This window comes from Capsicum annuum, chromosome 11 (genome assembly GCF_002878395.1).
Source record: "Capsicum annuum cultivar UCD-10X-F1 chromosome 11, UCD10Xv1.1, whole genome shotgun sequence".
Classification (NCBI taxonomy): Eukaryota; Viridiplantae; Streptophyta; class Magnoliopsida; order Solanales; family Solanaceae; genus Capsicum; species Capsicum annuum.
In genome coordinates, this window is record NC_061121.1 from 70,991,492 (window position 1) to 71,012,295 (window position 20,804).

The 20,804-nt window shown below is 41.5% G+C and overlaps 1 protein-coding gene across 6 annotated transcripts in view; it reads left to right on the forward strand.

Moving 5' to 3' along the window:
• The window catches only part of LOC107847643 (DNA topoisomerase 3-alpha), a 97,854-nt gene extending 77,418 nt beyond the window's left edge, over nucleotides 1-20,436 (forward strand). For 4 of the 6 annotated variants that reach the window (XM_047398794.1, XM_016692024.2, XM_047398795.1 and 1 more), the window contains 3 exons: nucleotides 13,147-13,314; nucleotides 14,671-14,791; nucleotides 19,972-20,436. In XM_047398794.1, coding sequence (XP_047254750.1) covers nucleotides 13,147-13,314; nucleotides 14,671-14,791; nucleotides 19,972-20,185 — 503 coding nt within the window. In that variant the 3' untranslated portion in view covers nucleotides 20,186-20,436. Of the gene's footprint in view, nucleotides 1-13,146; nucleotides 13,315-14,670; nucleotides 14,792-19,971 lie in introns of those variants that run through there. The other 2 variants (XM_016692028.2, XM_016692030.2) reach the window with 2 other exon arrangements.
• Nucleotides 20,437-20,804: the final 368 nt, after the last annotated feature.

Below are 20,804 nucleotides of genomic sequence, written 5' to 3' on the forward strand. Positions count from 1 at the left end.
AACAATTCCCTCTACAAAGATTAGTGTCTGATCATTCTCCAATTGGCCTTCAAGGTGGAGACTAGAATAGGAGCAAAAGCTACTTCAAGTTTGAAAGTTGGTGGTTGAACATCGAACATTTCATTGATAAAATCAAGGAATGGTGTACTTCTTTTAGCTTCAATGGAAGTCTAGGTTTTATCTTAGCTTCCAAACTAAAAGCTCTGAAAAACAAACTGAAAGAATAGAGTAGAGGTGAACATGGGAACTGGGCAAGCAAAGAAAGAAATTGCTCGACAAGCTGGCAGAATTGAAGGCTATAGTGGTTAACAAGAAACTGACAGAAGGAGAATCAAAGATAAATGTTGCATTACTACTAGAGTATGAGAAGCTTATTAACAAATAAGGAGATCTCTTGAGACAAAGATCCAGATCCTTGTGGTTGTGGTTAAAATTAGGGGACAAGAACACCAAGTTTATCCACCGAATGGCAATCACATAAGAGATATAATAATATTGGCCAGTTGCTAATTCATGGGGAACTAACTAATAACCCGGCCAGAATTCAAGGAGGGATGGTGGATTTCTACCAGCAGCTATATTCAGAAAATGAGCAGTGGAGACCTACTAGCCAATTCACAAATTGTCCAGTATTGTCAGAAGAAGAAAAATGAACCACTAAGAAAATTTTGAGGAGGAAGGGGTGCTGAATATTTTAAAATTATGTGCTATTGAGAAAGCACCAGGGCCAGACGGATTCACCATGGGTTTCTTCATCAAATATTGTGAGGTAGTAAAGCAAGATGTAATGAAGACTCTTCAAAATTTTCATGATCATGGGATATTTGAGAAAATTTTCATGCTACATTCATAGCATTGATTCCAAAGAAGCAAGGGGCAAAACAATTGATGGAATTTAGGCCTATAACTCTGATAGGCAACGTTTACAAGTTAATCTCCAAAATTCTCACAACTAGATTAAAAAGAATCTTGGTTAGATTGATTAACTCCCAACAAATGGCATTCATTAAAGGAAGGCAGAGCATGGATGCAGTGTTAATAGCTAATGAAGTTGTCGACTCAAGGTTAAAATGGAAGAAACCAGGAATTTATGTAAATTGGACATCAAGGTTAAAATGCAAGTTTAATGACGTGAGGCGGGAGAATGAGGTAGTAGTGAAGCTGGAAGCACAGGAGGTATGTAAGAGGGATAATTTCAAGTATCTTGGGTCCGTGATCCAGAGTAACGATGAGATTGACGAGGATGTCTCGCACCGTATTGGGGCGGGATGGATGAAGTGGAAGCTCGCGTCGGGGGTGCTGTGTGATAAGAAGGTGCCGCCCAAGCTTAAAGGCAAATTCTACATGTTGGTAGTCCGTCCGGCCTTGTTGTATGGAGCGGAGTGTTGGCCAGTTAAGAACTCCCACATCCGAAAAATGAAGGTGGCAGAAATGCGGATGTTGCGCTGGATGTGTGGGCCGACTAGAGGGGATAGAGTTCGGAATGAGACTATCCGGGAGAAGGTTGGTATGACTTCAGTGGAGTGCAAGATGTGGGAAGCACGATTGAGATGGTTCGGACACGTGAAGAGGAGGGGCATGGATGCCCCGGTCCGTAGGTGTGAGAGGCTAGCGTTGGATGGTTTTAGGCGGGGTAGGGGTAGGCCGAAGAAGTACTGGGGCGAGGTAATTAGGCGGGACATGGAACAGTTACAACTCACCGAGGACATGACCCTAGATAGGAAGGTCTGGAGGACGCGAATTATGGCAGAGGACTAGGGCCAGTTTGGGTCGCTAGTGTAGGGAACTACTTGGTGGGGGTTTTATTCCTGTTATGATTCCGTGTTCCGTGTTCCATGTTTCATTACGAATCTGTGTGCTTTCCTCTGCTCTCCTCTGTTTTATATTACTTATGGGTGCCGTATTTATGTTATGTAATCTGCTTCTGTGCTTTACTATGTGTTTGTGTGGTATCTCGTGCCTTGAGCCCCCGGTCTATCGGAAACAGCCTTTCTACTTCTTCAGAGGTAGAGGTATGGACTGCGTACATCTTAAACCCCCCAGACCCCACTAGGTGGGAATACACTGGGTTTGTTGTTGTTGTTGTTTGGACATCGAGAAAGCATATGACCATGTCAACTGGGTTTTCTTATGTGTGTCCTGGAAAAGATGGGGTTTGGACAAAGATGGATTCAGTGGATAAAATTTTGTATCTCAATAGTAAGGTTTTCCATATTTATCAACGGATCACCAGTAGTGTTTTTTTACATCAAAGAAACCTCCGACAAGGCGACCCGCCCCATTTTTGTTCATCTTAGCCATGGAGGGATCAAACAACATGATAAAAACTGCCAATAATAATGGTTGGCTAAGGGGTTTGAAGTTGCTAGAGCTGGACGTGAGAGTTTGGAAATTACTCATCTCTAATATGCAAATGACACATTGATATTCTGTTAAGCTGAAGAAAATCAATTAAAAATGATAAGACTAATTTTGGTACTCTTTGAAGGAATCTCTGGACTACATGTCAACGGGAAGAAAAGCTTCTTGTACTTTGTTAATGAGGTGGCAAATATGAAAGGGTTGGATGCTATCTTAGGAGTTGAAGTTAGTGTCCTACCGATCATCTACTTGGGTATGCCACTGGGTACCAAATCCAAATCCATAGAAATATGGAATGGAGTAATTGTATCAATAGGTTGGATAGCATCAGGAGAAGTTTCTAGGAAAGAAAAGGTTATCGACTAAAAAAAAATGCTCCCAGACACATTTATCAACGACACTCTCGCTCCTACTTTCTAGGACTGCAGAACTTCTCTTTTCTGGTAGATTTGCAGGAATTGATCCTCTTCTTCCAAATAACTCAGTTTTTACATCCTGTGATTACTGTTTTACTAAATTTTCCTATTTAGCTCTCACCACCTCTCTTACTCTCTCAAAACTGGTACGATGAATGGACCTTCGGACAACAAATTATATTTTCGGGCGAGTGATAAAACTTATGACATCACCGAGAGCTACTCCTCTTCTGAATTCTGGTACGATTGGGTCGAAAGGAGTAAGTTATCATTAAGAACCATGATTTTAAGCTAGAAAGTTTTACTCTGGCTGTGTCATTTATTATGTTTCGCGTCCAAAGCCAGCGGTAACAAAGTTAAAAGATGGAGAATGAATGAGCACCCTTCCAAGTTCTCAGAAATTTAATAGGGCAGGGAGATTCATTAGCATCATAGCAGTGCAAGGTCAACGAAGATCCATCATTATTAGTCCAGAGTCTGTATTTAATGGGGGATGGGATATGTTAGCACAGAAAATTAAAGCGTTCATTAATAGGAGGGGTTCGCCAATACAGAAGGAAATTTTACAACCACCAAAGATGAGCTCAACCCTTGCAGAAACTACCACAAGACACAGATGGCCGACAAAAAATGGGAATCTGAAAATTTCGAACAACGATAACAGATGTATAAAGATTGTTGGTTTTTCTGGTCTTTCGGAGGACATCCTCAACAGATGTTTAGTGGGCTGCTTTTCTGGTGATTGCTATCTTGTTCCCACCATAGCAAAAGTGAGAAGATGGGTGTTAAGCAAATGGGGTAACACAGTGGGTGTCTTCGACATGAATGGGTTTCAATTTCTTTTCGAGTTCCCTTCCCGAGCCTCAGCAGAGCAAGTCAAGCTTGGCCACTGGAGTATGCGGCAAGCTACACTAGACCTTTCATGGTGGACACCAACTTCTGGGTGCATCGATGAAAAAGTTAGTCTCGAGTGGTCTTGGGTTAGGATTCTTGGGCTTCCTCTCAGCCTCTGGACCCCAATTGTCATGAAAGAAATTGGAGATTATTGTGGTGGATGAATCGAGATGGAAGGGGAATCAACTCTAAAAAATCATTTAAGATGGGCAAGAATAAAGGCCAAAGGCTCACCCAATTCGATTCCCAGAACGGTGGAGATAGAACATAAAGGGTATTTCTATACACTCTCTCTAGGTTGAAATTCCAGCTAGGGTCCGGCGATGCTTATCGAAAAATATAGAAACAGGGCCTTCTAGACCCTATGTTGAGGCTAGGGCTAGGGAGGTACAATCCTTGGGAAGAGACGAGGGTTTGAATTTTAAACACCTCACACGTGGAGAAGAGTCAGCTGACACATGCTTTCTTAAAGAAGTTCAATTGGTTTAGATAAGTTCAGCTATTGGGCCAGTTCCATTAAGCCCAATAAATAAGACAACCATCAGCAAAACAGCCATATTAAAAATCACCAGTTCTGAGAAAATTGAACCGCCTATTATGTTTGTCTGTGCCCTCTTTGGAACCTACGACAGAATTTTTTGATCCCATGCAACTGGAAGTCTTTTCTTCCACTCACTCTTTTCTCTCTGGTTCCTGATTTTTATACTAAACAAAACCAAGTCTCAAACTCCCAATCCATCCAAGTGATGGATATCTCTGGCCCCATTAAAACAGGGGAGACTTCCCATGAGGTTGAAAGGGATTCACAGATGGTCTTATATGGGAACCATCACCATGCAATATAGAAGATATTCCTTCTACTGAACTTCTCATTGAAAAGGTTGAATCAAAAGCTTCACTGTGGGTGCACTTGAACATCATCAAACTTAGCAAACAATTCGGAGTTGAGTTTGAAGGGTGTGAAGAGGATGCTCTGTCTCTTATGGGAAAATTTTTAGTAGGCACAACACCTGAATTCAAGCCAAAGGGGTAGAAACAATTGAAAGGTTTGATCTAAGACGGACAACCAAGGATTAGGGGGAGGGACAATCTCAAAGTGGATTAATGAAGATAAACATTCTATCATGGAATGTGAGGGGACTGAATGATGGGGTAAAAAAGGGATTAATTAAAACACTCAAGAAATGGAGATGTGATGTGGTGGTTCTATAAGAAACAAAAATAGAAGGGGATATGACCAACATAGCTAGACATGTATGGGGTAACAGATGGGTAGATTTTGTCAACCTTGAGGCTATTGGAACTAGTGGAGGCATTCTCATCATGTGGGATAAAGGAGTGTTGGATGGGGAATTGGTTGAGTCGGGCAGTCAAAGTATTACCTATAAGCTCACTGACTCTAGACAAGACTTCACATGGTTCATCACAGGGGTTTATGGATAAAACAACAGAAGGGAGAGGTTAGAACTATGGTGGGAGTTATCAGCTTCAAGGGGTCTATTTAATGGACCATGGGTTATTTGTGGTGATTTCAACACTACTAGATTTTCTAGCGAAAGAAGCAACACCCACAATCTCACAAGAGCTATGAAGGAGTTTTCTAACTCAATCAATGAACTTGAGCTAGTAGATCCTCCTCTTTCCGGAGGTTCCTTCACCTGGAATAAAGGGAACAACCAAGGTATTGCTTCAAGAATTGATAGGTTTCTCTTTCAACTGAATGGGATGAACAATTTAGCAAGATCAGGCAATATTTGTTGCCCAGAATTGTTTCAGATCACTGTCCAATCCAACTTGCTTGTGGACATTGGGACCAAAGGAAGTCTTATTTCAAGTTTGCTTACTGGTGGTTGGAGGTAGATGGGTTCAAAGATATGGTTAAATCTTGGTGGCTCTCTTTTGCAGTTCAAGGCCGTTCAGACTTTGTTTTAGCTTCGAAGTTGAAATTGTTGAAAGCTAAACTAAAGGAGTGGAATGCCGACAAATTTGGCAATCTGGAGAAAGTCAGAGTTGCTGGCCCAACTAACAAATCTTGATATTTTGCAGGACAAAGAAACCTTACTGATGGTGAATGGATTCACAAAGCCAATTTATCAATGGACTTTGATGAAATTTCCAAATATGAGGAGTCTTCTTGGAGGCAAAAGTTAAGAATTATATGGTTAAAACAGGGAGATAAGAACACTAAGTTCTTTCACAAGATGGCAAATGCTTATAGGAGATCAAATACTATAGACAAACTGGAGATCCAGGGAGAGGAAGTCAGCAACTCAAATGTCATCAAAGAAGAAATCATCACTTTTTACAAACAGATGTATTCTGAATCTGAATCATGGAGGCCCAGCTTTATCATCCAGAGCTCAATCTCTGATGAGGAAAAATTATGGTTGGAGAGGCCTTTCTAAGAGCAGGAGGTGTTTCACAGTATCAAATTATGTATAGAAGACAAAGCCCCAGGTCCCGACGGCTATTCAATGGGATTTCTCAGTGCTTGCTGGGAATTTCTGATGGTGGACATCCTCCGGACTATGGGAAATTTTCACTCTCATGCTTTTTTTGAGAAAAGTCTTAATGCTACATATGTGGCTCTTATTCCAAAGGAAAATGGAGCCAAAGAGTTGAGAGATTATATTCCAATTAGCTTGATTAGCTGTATTTACAAGATTATCTCTAAGACCTTAGCAGAAAGAATGAAAAAGGTGATTGAGAAGATAGTAAGCAAACACCAGACGGCCTTCATTAAAGGTAGACAAATTGTTGATGCTTCCCTTATTGCAAACGAATATGTTGATACTAGGCAGAAGGATAAGAAACCTGGCGTCCTTTGTAAACTAGACATTAAGAAAGCTTTCGATCATGTTAACTGGAAGAATTTGATCAATACTATGAGGGCAACGGGCTTTGGGGATAAATGGATCTACTATTGCATCAGTACAGTGAAGTTCTCTATTCTTATTAATGGATCCCCTAAAGGATTTTTTCAATCCAAAAGGGGTTTAAGGCAAGGAGACCCACTCTCTCCTTTTCTTTTTATCATAGCCATGAAAGGACTTAGCAGTATGTTGAGAATCTCTACAACTAATGGTGATTTGAGGTGGTTCACTGTTCAAAACAGGGAAAATAGTTTAGAGATCTCACATCTTCTTTATGCAGATGATGCTTTGATACTTTATGATGCAGAACCTTCTCAATTGATGCAGTTGAGAGTGATTCTTACTGTTTTTGAAGGTATCTCCGGACTTCATGTAAACTGGAGAGCGAGCCAAATGTTTCCTGTCAATGAAGTCCCAAACTGCTACATTCTTGCCGGAATTTTAGGTTGTGAGCTGGGTGCTCTACCTACAAAATATTTGGGTCGGAATTTTAGGTTGTGAGCTGGGTGCTCTACCTACAAAATATTTGGGTCTTTCTTTGGTCTCAAAAAATAAAGCTGTTGATATTTGGGAAGGGGTACTGGATAGATGTGAAATGAGGCTTGCAAGATGGAAAGCCCAATACTTGTCATTAGGGGGAAGGGTCATTCTGGTCAGTATTGTTTTGTACTCTCTTCCCACCTATGTAATGTCTTTTTTTCCCATTCCTGACAAGGTGAGGAAAAGCATCGACAAGCTGAGAAGAAACTTTATTTGGGAAGGGAACATGGGCAGCAAACGTAAATGGTCAAGTGGAATATTCTGATCTCTAGTAAGAAGGTGGGAGGACTGGGAATCAAAAATCTTAAATTACAAAATATAAGTCTATTATTGAAGTGGCTTTAGAGATATTACATTGAGGAGCAAGCATTATGGCGAGAAGTTATACAGTGCAAACATGAACAATTGGGTCACTGGACTACTAAACCAGTGACTTCTGCTTATGGAGTGGGGAATTGGAAATCCATCAGGAATCTTTGGAGGTGTTTATAGCAAATACAGGGGTTAGATTGGGCAATGGGATGAAAATCTCCTTCTGGAAAGACAACTGGTTAGGGAATGGGCCTTTAATAGATTATTTCCATGATCTGTTCACTATTTTATCCTCTCCTAATGCTACAGTTAAGAGCTTTAGACTCCACAAGGGTGGAATATTGTATTTAGAAGGCTCCTATATGACTGGGAGATTCCTAGAGTTACAGATCTCTTGGGTAAGCTTGAAGTTTCCGGCCTAAAGGAGGAGCAGGATTTTCTCACTTGGAAAGGCGGCGCCAAGTCTGTTTTCTCTGTCAAAGCAGCTTACAACTACTTAATTGATCTGGAGCAGATCAACGAACCATGGCCACGGAAAGAGATATGGAAAGCAAAAGTTCCTTCCAAAGTGGTATGTTTTACTTGGTTAGTAGTACGGAAAGCTTGTCTCACTCATGATAAACTTCAAAGAAGGGGTTTTCTGCTCTGTTCTAGGTGCTTTTTGTGCAATCAAGAAGCTGAAACGAATGAACATCTTTTCTTGCATTGCTCATTTACCATACAACTATGGCAACTTTTTGCAGCTCTAGCTCAAATTGTTTGGGTGATGCCCCAGAGTACTTTTGACCTAATATGCAGTTGGAACAATATACAAGGAGAAACTTATCACAAAGAGTGGTGAAAGAATGTTCCAGCTTGCATATGGTGGACAATTTGGAAAGAGAGAAATGCAAGATGTTTTGAAGGTAGAACTAGTTCAATCCAGAGATCAAGAGCTCCTGAGCTCCTGCATTTTTCTTCTTTATTTTTGGTGTAAAGAACAGTTAGTTGATGATGTTTAATCATTACTAGACTTTTTAGCCTCTTTGTAAGTTTTTGTTCGATGTTGTATCTGTAGATATGATAGACCAGGCCGTTTAGGGTACTGATGAATATAACTCGTTACCAATTTCAAAAAAAAAGGAAAAAAGAAAAGGTTATCACCTAGACAAGTGGAAAGCAGTGATAAAGGGAAAAAGACTTGGAGGTATGGGGATCAAGATTTTCAAGCAACAAAGCAAGGCTTTAAGAATGAAATGGCTTTGGAAATACTCTAATGAATTACAGACTCTGTGGAGTAGGGTGATTAAAGCTAAGTATGAGGAGGGGGACAACTGGATGACCAAAGAAGTCACCACTTCATATGGGGTGAGTTTGTGGAGATCTATCAGAGCCTTATGGGAAGAGTTCTAACCAAACACTAAAAATCAAAGTAGTGAATGGTGAAAAGACAGGCTTCTGGAAGGATGATTGGCATGAAGCAGACTTTCACAATCTGGTTCTAAACCAACAAGGTACTATAGCAGAATCATGGACACCACAAGAATGAAACTTCACTTTCAGAAGACACTTAAATGACTGAGAAATCCTAAGGGTGACAAAGTTCGTAAACATCATTGGTCATTTTTAAGGATTGGAGATTGGAATTGATATTTTAAGGTGGCAGGGAGCTAAAGAAAGGGTTTCCAAAGTGGGTGCAACTTACAGGAAGTTGAACCAGGTTGATCACCAGACTTATAGTTGGCTTGGAAACAAATATGGAAAGTCAAAATCCCCCACAAGGTTGCATACTTTGGTTGTTGGCCATGGAAGCAGTGCTCACGCAAGATAACTTGATGAAGAGAAGAATAACACTATGCCCCAGATGTTTTTTTTATGGTGAAATTGTAGAAATAGTTAAGCACACTATGGAGACTATTCTTAAGCCTCGAGAACATCTCATGGTCCATGCCTGGGAAAGTCACAGAAGCTTTGTAGAGCTGGGAGGAAATAGGAATGCTGGCCGAGAATAAGAAAAGATGGAGAATAGTCCCAACATGCATCTGGTGGACAATTTTGATGAAGAGGAATCTCAGATGTTATGAGAGCATAGAGAATAGTATGGAGCAAGTCCAGCTGAATTGTATTTTGACCTTGTGTTTTTGATGTAATCAAATGTACTCAAATGACTCTATCACTGTAATTGTTTTTAGACTCATTGTAATAGCAGTGCAGTAGTGTATAGGGTACTTTTGTAAAGATGGTTTCAGTGCAACCTATGTACTGTTTGGATCATTACAGAAATAGATAAAGTTACCAGTTTCAAAAAAATAAGTGGTTAATCTCATATTTAGGCCAAGCAATAAGAATGTATTAAAGTAAAACATTTTTGTATGTGTGACATATTAGAATGAACAGAACATACGAACTAAATAAATACAATGGTATGTAACTATTTGAAATACTCCCTCCATCCTCATGTATGTGTAAGGATTTAACGCCTGGGTCTAACTCAACCCCAAAGGCTAGCTCATGAAGAGAAGATTGTCAAGTCCATATAAGCAAACTACCAGTCCATTCCCAACCAATGTGGGGGTTGGGACTCTAGCCCACTCTAGCACCCCCCTTCAAGTCTAGACCCGATTGGAACGTGGACCGAAAGCCCAAATGAGGAAGGATCTATCTTTAATAGCATGTAAAGATAATACACTCGAGCCTAATTCAACCTCAAAAGCTAGCTTATGAGGGGAGGATTGCCCAAGTCCATATAAGCAAACCACCAGTTCATTCTCCAATCAATGTGGGAATCTAACTCACTCTAACAATATGTAAAAGTATTTTGACTAGGCATGAAGTTTAAAAGAAAATGAAAGGCTTTTGAAACTTGCGGTCTAAAATCAGCCAGAAAAGATTATGTGGCTATAAATCATCTCATTAAGGATAAAATTAGAAGTTTAAAGTTACATTGCTACTAAATATAGAAATGTCATTCTTTTTTGAACCGACTAAAAAGAAAAAAAATATTACATAAAATGGGATAGAGGGGAGTACTAGCACTAGTTAATAATGACTTCCATACTAGGACTTGCAGTCCTTGTCCACTTCAACTTGACTTCTTGTGCCTATTTAAACATCTTAGGTATCACAGGGATTAGTGACTTATTTGTGAAGAGAATACTAACATTGGAAGTAGTGACTTGTTTGGGAAGAGAACATTGTAAGGAACACCGGTAATGGTGACTTGCTTGGGAAGTATGCTACCAGCGGTGGCAAAGGCATGTTTTTTACTAAGGAGGTTTAAAATATAAAAAAGTAAGTATGAAAGGCTTGCAGCATGATAAATGGGCAGAACGATGGACAAAACTAAATTTAACCTATCCAAATTTTAACTCGCCTTGTCTTGTCTCTTTTAACATTTCTTCCTGCTTTTTCGATGATCCATCGTCTCTTTTAAAATTTTCGTGTATTCTCTTAATAAGGATACAACAACAACAACAACAACAAACCCAGTGTATTCCCACTTAGTGGGGTCTGGGGGGGGTAAGATGTACGCAGTCCATACCTCTACCTCTGATGAAGTAGAAAGGCTGTTTCCGAAAGACCCCCGGCTCAAGTCACGAGATATCACACAAACACATAGTACAGCACAGAAGCAGATGACATAACATAGATACGGCACCCATAAGGAATATAAAACAGAGTAAAGCAGGAATGCAGGAATATAAAGCAGAGGAAAGCACACATATTCGTAATAAACATGGATCACGGAACACGGAACATTGAATACGGAATCATAACAGGAATACACCCCCACCAATTTATCCCTACACTAGCGACCCGAACTGGCCCTAATCCTCTGCCGTAATTCGCATCTTCCAGACCTTCCTATCTAGGGTCATGTCCTCGGTGAGCTGTAACTGTTCCATGTCCCGCCTAATCACCTCACCCCAGTACTTCTTCGGTCTACCCCTACCCCGTCTAAAACCATCCAACGCTAGCCTCTCACACCTACGGACCGGGGCATCTATGCCCCTCCTCTTCACGTGTCCGAACCATCTCAATCGTGCTTCCCGCATCTTACACTCCACTAAAGTCACACCAACCTTCTCCCGGATAGTCTCATTCCGAACTCTATCCCCTCGGGTCAGTCCACACATCCAGCGCAACATCCGCATTTCTGCCACCTTCATTCTTTGGATGTGGGAGTTCTTAACTGGCCAACACTCCGCTCCATACAGCAAGGCCGGACGGACTACCACCCTATAGAATTTGCCTTTAAGCTTGGGCGGCACCTTCTTATCACACAGCACCCCCGATGCGAGTTTCCACTTCATCCAGCCCGCCCCAATACGGTGCGAGACATCCTCGTCAATCTCACCGTTACTCTGGATCACGGACCCGAGATACTTGAACTTATCCCTCTTCCCTACCTAAGGATAATTTTAAAAAAATATAAATTAATACCGTCTTGATTTCTTATTTTAGAACACAGTAAAAGGCTAGAAAACCACTTAAAAGGGAATGGAGGCTGTAGAAAATCACATTTGAATTGATAGATAATTTTTGAATTACATGGTGTTAGTTTTTGAATTTGATTTGAAAAATATTCTTTAAAATTTGAATTGAAACAAAAATATTTTTTTGAAAGATATAATAAATATCATAATGATGCTATATGGTTATAATATTTTTTATATTATTCAAAAACTATTTGCTAACCACGTGACTCATTTCCTTTTCTTTTATAAACTTTTTGTTATTGGGAACATTGTTTAGAGAAATAAAATTACAGTTGAAGTATTATTATGACAATTAAATTTAATGTGCTTAAACAAATAGAAGTATATTCTCTTATTTGTACTAATTAAGTGTAAAAGAATGGACGATAGAAACGAGTAACTGGCCTTACTTCTACAGATGGAAAGAAATCTGGAAAATGGTACTTTAATGGCTGAAAGTTGGTACTGTAGTGACCAAGAATTGGAACCAGTCAACCAGTGACCTTGGGGAAATTTTGTTTTGAACCCCCTTTCCCATTGAGCCAAGCTTCTGAACTGTGTCAAGCAAATTAAGTACATGATATATATACCTAACAATTGAATTTGACCTTATATATAATGTAAGAGAACAGGGTTTGGATGAATCCCCTTCCGCACTGGCTGCCGGTCATATGTGGTGTATGACCTTATATATAGTGTAGGAGAACGGTTTTCGGATAAACCCCCTTACGCCTCTAGCTACGGGTCATATGCACGAGTAGGATCTTTTGTATAGAGATGGACATCATCCAATCATTATAACAATCAATACAACTTATTTTCATTTTATTGAAATTCTTTTAAGTTTTAACCTTTCTTTACAAGTTTTCTTACAACTTTCCACAATTATCTTATTAGACTAAATGCTAGCCGTAATTAGGTTCTCTTACACAGAGCTTCTGTACATGACTTTCAAACTACTGCACTTTCAAGAAGTAAAACTAGAAAAGCATAGTCAAAGAGCAGTCTCCTCCTCAACATTAATCATTTGACTTTCATTTAGGAACTTTTTGTCGACTATTTTGGCTGCCATCAGCTAACCAACTAAACTTTCAGCCTATTCTATGTACTTGAGTAATTTTTTTTTTTTCCAATTAACGATTTAGTTAGGAAAGACTGGTGAGTGCATAGTAATCAAACAATCTGAGACTTTTGGTATGAATATGATGATTTATTTGTCGCTGTAGGAACTTAATTTCTAAAGTGATATACTTGTTTCCTTAGGACTGACTGTAGCTGGGTTTCTTTTGCCAGGCAGAGGAAGAGGAAACCCTACATCATCCAGCAGTGCACAAAGAGGCAATTCCAGAGCACAAAGTTCTTGTGCATACTGCAGGCAAGCAGGGCATTTGTCAAATGATTGTCCTTCACAAGGTTCTCGTGGTCGCACTGCTCTGTCTCAGGAAGTTGACTTGCAAAATGGTTTGGTGCTCTTCTGTTACCTTATCTGTGTATCTTTTGTATAATGACCAACACCTGCAACTTTCTCACCCTCCCTGTGGAAAGATAATGAGGCAAAAGTAATGCTTGTCCATGGTTGACTTGTCGTCGTGTTGACTTGTAGTTGCTCAGGAGACTGACATCATCGCCTTCAAATAATGTTGTTAGCATTGGTGGAAGGAATGTGGTGTTGTTTCTTTGTATGTCTTTTTTTTGACAATCCTCACCTCATGAGATAGCTTCTAGGGTTGAGTTAGGCGCATGACCCGTTTTCTTCATACGGTTTCTGAGTCAGATCCATCCATGTTCTTGGTTCACCCATTGTTATGTTGTCCATGCTCGGGGTGTCTAAACCTGGGAGTGATTATATGGTATTGAGAATACTCACCTCATGAACTAGTTTTTGGGGTTAAGTTGGGCCAAAGATTGATTTTCTTTACAAATGTTGGCTCATATTTAAGACAATGGTACCAATTATGATGAAATAAACACAGATATGTCAATTAGAGGTAGTGGTATGGACTGCGTACACTCTACCCTCCCCAGACCCCTCTTTGTGGGAATATACTGGGTTTGTTGTTGATGTCAACTTTGCCACTTCTATCATAGGTTTTGAAACTTAATAAGAGTCTATGTTTTTTATCTTTTGTATCCGAAAGAAATGGATCTTTGGGCCTAACTCAGCCCCAAAAGCTAGCTCATGAGGGGAGGATTGCCCAAGCTCATATAAAGAGACCAATTATCCATCCATTTTTCGATGTGGGACTCAACACTGCCTAGACCTCGTTAGCCGGAGTATGACAATATAATAAGAGTGGCTAGCATCAGGGAACAAAGAATTGGGATGGAACTGGCTTTGATACCATGAAAGAAATGGATCTTGGTCTAACTCAACCCCAAAAGCTAGCTCATGAGGGGAGGATTGTTCAAGTTTTTCCGATGTACGACTCTTAACATTATCCATAGTTGAATTCTTGGAATGAAGAAAAAGTTATCACTTTAGGCTTTGGCTCCATATTGGTCTTTGAGTATGAGATATCCATTACAATTTGGTTATCTAGCTGCTTACAACCCTTACCAACCTGAGGATGTTCTTGTGTTACATTTACTCTCTAGCCTTTCCACTTCTAGTCCTATCAATTTTAGAATTTTGTTAAACCAACTAAAGAGTACATGAAGTGACACCGTGAAAATTGAATTCAAAATGTGAAAAATATTGGTCTGGGATATGATATGGAAGTTCCTCTCTGTTGTTAATTACTATGACCTTGTTGACACCTTACGTTGAATGTTATGATCCTTGAATAACTTTATAGCTGATCCCTTCTGACAATGCAGGAGAACCTTCAATTCCTTGTAATTCATGTGGAGCGCCTTGCATTTTGCGCACTGCCAATACTGCTAACAACAGGGGAAGAAAATTCTTTTCATGTCAATCACAGGGGTGCAACTTTTTTGTGTAAGGAAAACTAATTTTCAACATGAGTCTTTATATTTGGACACTGTTTCCACATGCAAACTTACTATGTGATAAGAATCGGGTTACGTTAATAAACAACAAAATAATGCGGAAGCAAAAATATTAAAATTAAAGGCAAGAAATTAAAGATAGGCAAAATTGGAGAATAAAATCCCCAATTTCGAGGTCAAGTGCTAAGAATCCTAATTGATCTTAGTATTCAAAATTAGCGGATTAAGACTAATTATGATACTGATAGAGTCAATTCAAGAACTTAGATCAAAAGTGATCTAGACCCCTATTTCAAAGAAACTACAAACAACAACAAACCCAGTGTATTCCCACTTAGTGGGGTCTGGGGGGGTAAGATGTACGCAGTCCATACCTCTACCTCTGATGAAGTAGAAAGGCTGTTTCCGAAAGACCCCCGGCTCAAGGCACAAGATATCACACAAACACATAGTAAAGCACCGAAGCAGATGACATAACATAAATACGGCACCCATAAGGAATATAAAACAGAGGAAAGCAGAGGAAAGCACACAGATTCGTAATAAGCATGGAACACTGAATACGGAATCATAACGGGAATAAAAAATAAAAATAAAAATAAAAAAAAAAACCCCACCAAGTAATTCCCTACACTAGCGACCCAATCTGGCCCTACTCTTCTGCCGTAATTCGCGTCTTCCAGACCTTCCTATCTAGGGTCATGTCCTCGGTGAACTGTAACTGTTCCATGTCCCGCCTAATCACCTCACCCCAGTACTTCTTCGGCCTACCCCTACCCCGCCTAAAACCATCCAACGCTAGCCTCTCACACCTACGGACCGGGGCATCCATGCCCCTCCTCTTCACGTGTCCAAACCATCTCAATCGTGCTTCCCGCATCTTACACTCCACTGAAGTCACACCAACCTTCTCCCGGATAGTCTCATTTCGAACTCTATCCCCTCGAGTCAGTCCACACATCCAGCGCAACATCCGCATTTTTGCCACCTTTATTTTTTGGATGTGGGAGTTCTTAACTGGCCAACACTCCGCTCCATACAGCAAGGCCGGACGAACTACCACCCTATAGAATTTGCCTTTAAGCTTGGGCGGCACCTTCTTATCACACAGCACCCCCGACGCGAGTTTCCACTTCATCCATTCCGCCCCAATACGGTGCGAGACATCCTCATCAATCTCACCGTTACTCTGGATCACGGACCCGAGATACTTGAACTTATCCCTCTTACATACCTCCTGTGCTTCCAGCTTCACTACTACCTCGTTCTCCCGCCTCACGTCATTAAACTTACATTCCACATACTCTATCTTGCTTCTGCTCACCCTGAACCCTTTAGACTCAAGAGTTTGCCTCCACATCTCTAATTTGTCATTTACACCCCCTCGAGTCTCATCTATCAGAACTACATCGTCTGCAAAGAGCATACACTACGGCACCTCCCCTTGAATACGCTGCGTCAACACATCCATTACTAACGCAAACAAAAAGGGACTAAGAGTAGATCCCTGATGCAATCCTGTCCGGACAGTGAAATGCTCTGAGTCTCCTCCCGCCGTCCTCACCTGGGTTTTCGCTCCCTCATACATATCCTTAATTACTCTGATATATGCCTGCGGTACTCCCCTCACCTCCAAGCATCTCCAAAGCACCTCCCTGGGGACTTTGTCGTAAGCCTTTTCCAGGTCGATAAACACCATGTGCAGATCCTTCTTCCTTTCCCTATACTGCTCCGCCAACCTCCGTACCAGGTGGATTGCCTCCGTCGTCGAGCGGCCGGGCATAAATCCGAACTGGTTTTCCGAGATAGACACTATCCGTCTCAGCCTCACCTCGACCACTCTCTCCCAGATTTTCATAGAGTGACTCAATAACTTAATCCCCCTATAGTTATTACAACTCTGAATGTCCCCCTTATTCTTATAGAGAGGGATCATGGTACTCCACCTCCACGCCTCGGGCATCTTTGCCGTCCTGAAAATTTCATTAAACAATCCAGTCAACCACCTTACACCAGCCTCTCCAACAAACTTCCAAAACTCCACCGGTATCTCATCCGGCCCCGTCGCCCTACCCCTACGCATCCTGCGGACTGCCTGTCTAACCTCTTCTACCTTAAAACGTCTACAATAGCTAAAATCCCGACACTCCTCTGAGTGCTCCAGTTCCCCTAACACAATAGCTCTGTCCCCCTCGTCATTCAAGAGCCTATGAAAGTACGACTGCCATCTCTTCTTTATGTGGCCGTCCTCCACCAACACTCTACCGTCCTCCCCCTTAATGCACCTCACCTGATCGAGGTCACGACCCTTCCTCTCCCTAGCCTTAGCGAGTCTAAACAACTTTTTCTCCCCTCCTTTCCCCTGTAACCCTGCATACAAGCTCTCAAAAGCGGCCGTCTTAGCTGCCGTGACCGCTGACTTCGCCTCCTTCCTCGCTAGCTTGTACTCTTTCCTGTTTGCCCGCTTCTCTTCTTCGTCCTTACTTTCCACCAACTTAGCATACGCCTCTTTCTTGGTCTCCACTTTCTTCTCCACCTCTTCATTCCACCACCAATCCCCCCGATAGTGACCGGCCCGGCCCCTAGAAACACCCAACACCTCCCTTGCATTCTCCCTGATGCACCTTGCCGCCCTATCCCACATACTATCCACGTCCCCCCTACACTCCCACACCCCCTTGCCCGCCAACCTCTCCCCTATCTCCCACGCATTCACTGGCGTCAAGCCGCCCCACTTAATTCTCGGTCTACACTCCTTACTCCTCCTCTTTCTATTCTTCTTTAGACCCAAATCCATAATCAAAAGCCTATGTTGGGTCGAGAGATTCTCACTCGGGATGACTTTACAGTCCTTACACAACGCCCTATCCCCTTTCCTAAGCAATAAAAAGTCAATCTGGGTCCTGGCTATCGCGCTCCGAAAAGTGATCAGGTGCTCGTCCTTCTTCGGGAAGCCCGAGTTCACCACCACCAGCCCAAAGGCCCTCGCAAACTCCAATAGGGTCGCCCCCTCTTCATTTCTCTCTCCAAAACCAAAACCACCATGCACATCCCCAAAGCCTCCTGGTAGCGCCCCGATGTGCCCGTTGAAATCCTCTGCTACAACAATCTTCTCCGAACTGGGCACGCCTCTCACCACCTCCTCCAAAGCCTCCCAGAACCGCATCTTCTCCTCCCCCTCCGCTCCCACTTGCGGCGCATAAGCACTACACACGTTCAGGGTAAACCCCCGAATGACCAACTTAATAGTCATCAACCTATCGTTGATCCTCTTCACCTCCACTACCTGACCTCTAAGCTCTTCATCTACTAAGATGCCAACTCCATTCCTACGCCTCTCGCTCCCAGAGTACCACAGCTTGTAACCATCCACATCCCTAGCCTTAGACCCTACCCACTTGGTCTCTTGGACACACGCAAGGTTGATCCTCCTCTTCCTGAGAATCTTCACAAGCTCTACGGACTTACCCTGAAGGGTCCCTATATTCCAAGACCCAACCCTCAGCCTACCGTCGCTATCCACACGCCCCCCACTACCTCCCCCTCGGCCCAACCTTGGCCTCCCGCCCACTCCCGCCCTCTCCCCATCCCCCGCCCCCACCACGGCCCCACGCCCCAACCCCCTCGGACATGACCCTATCCACCCATTACCACCCACAGCCACAACTACCCGACAGTATAGGAAAATATAAAGATGAACCCGGTGACAGTATCCAAGCAGCAGCAAGGAAATACAAAGCTCACACACATTCAAAGTAATATTCCCGAAATAAAACTAAGAAACGACCACAGCAACAGCAACAACAGACAGCAGACAAGGTACAGGGGCTACTACGAGCAAAATACTAAGGATGGAATATGAAATAATGAAATAAAATGCAATAAGGATGGAATATGAAATAATGAAATAAAATGCAATACGAAATAACGAAATAACAAAGGTTAGAAGTCACCGGATTTCGCTTGGAGCTGCGGCTGCTGGAGACGGCGTAGCGGTTGCAGACGGAGTTTCGGCCTGTTGGAGGCCAGCGACGGCGCCGGGGACCGGGGGCCGGTGCGCTAGAGATGGAGAGAGGGTAAGGAGAGAGGAGAGAGAGAGAGAGAATTTAAAAAGATAACTATTAGTATAAGACTAATTACCTTATTTAATTAACTTTAATAGAAACCAAAGATATCAAACTAAGAATTAATCTTACCTCCTAAAGAATCGTTCTTAGGGTTGCAAGATAAATCTCAAGTAGCTACACACAAAGGTGTAAATAAGAGAAACTCTCAATTAATAATAATATTATCTGATTAAAAATAACAAAATCCATCCCTATATATAGGAAAAAAAAAACCTATCCCAAATAGCATGGAATTGAAATCTACCTTTATCAAATCTAACTAGGACTAGGAAAAAGTTATCCCAAATAGCATGGGATTAGGATCCACTATTATGAAAATAATAAATAAAATCTTACTAGGACTAGGAAAGCATGTAAAAATAATACCAAAAATTCTCTCCTAAGAAATAAGGAAAAGTTTCCAAATTTACTCACAACCCATATGAGCTCAATCTTCTTCCTTTTGGGCTTGGACTTGAATCATGAAATATGTGTAGCACTTTGTCCATTCTTCTCCATAATTCTTAGACTCGTTCTTGGGCTCTTCTTCCATCATAAGCATCTTCTTGATTTCATTGAAGCCCATCAATCTTAATGCAAGTGGACCAGCCTAGATGCTATTACCGTGTACATTTTTTCTTTCTTGTTGTGTACCTCAAACTCCTATTCTTGATTATAATTTGATCCATGGCCTATAACGACAGAACTCTGTTAACCCTTCTGTCAACCCTGAGAATTAATTATAGTTCTTCACCCAAAAGCTGTTCCAGACTTGTCATAACTCATAGTTGACAATATCATGTTCTGTTTGGCCAATCTGTAAAAAACTGTCAGGCTATCTCACTTTAATAGCTGACGCACATCTGCTAATAGAAACCACATCATTATACTGCTAGAACCCATTTATGTATTGGATGTAACAGCTGTTCTAGAGGACAAAAAAATTGAATTGCTGGCATCGGAGCTTCGTTATAATTGCTCAAACCCATCTGTATTACTCAGTTCTTGATAATGCTAAAGTAGTTTGTTAGTTGATACACCTTTTTTCTTTTCTGTATTATAGATGGGAAGATAACCTCACCCGAGGAAGAGCAGAGCGTGCAAATACTTCTGCATCTACTAGCAGCGGAAGAGGTGGCCGTGGTCGTGGCCAGGGTGGTGCATATCCCAGTAGTGTGTCATTTGTGGCGGCAACAGGTGAACCAATAACTGGCAGATGTTTCATCTGCGGTGATCCTGGTCATTTTGCTAATGTTTGCCCACGTCGTGGTGGATGAATTTCGAACTCTCTTGCATTAAAGGTGTTTGCTGTAAATGGGCCACTCTTAACTCCCAGAACTGTATCTTTTTCAATTTTTTCTTTATGGTACAGTTATATCTGTGCTTGGTCATTGCAATGTGCCTTGCGAGGGAGATGATGCACTCACTCGCATGGTCAGTTACACTAATTGATGATCTCTTAATAGGATGTGAACATAATGCCTATCTTGGGGTATATAGCAGTTCTGCGATACTCTACTTTGTTCAATACTTCTATTGTTGTTACGTCGTGTGTGTAGAGAGATTTTCTTGGAGTGAGATGGTAAGCTTGGCCTCAAGGACTGATGCGTGATCTCAGGACCACCTAATTTACATATGAACCGTTGACCATTGAACGAACTCCTGGAGTCTAATACTTCCAGTTCTAGTTGTGGCAAGTTACCTAAGGGACATGTATAGCTTCCACTGAGATTTACTACAAATATCCTTTTTAAAGTTTTTAAAACCATCGTAAGCTTGTATTTTCCTCCAGTCCACTAATTTTGGTTTGAATTACCTTTTCCATTCTAGAAATTGAACTGTTTTAATGGGGGATTTAGGTTCCAATTGTTACTAGCAAAACTGAACAGAGTTTGG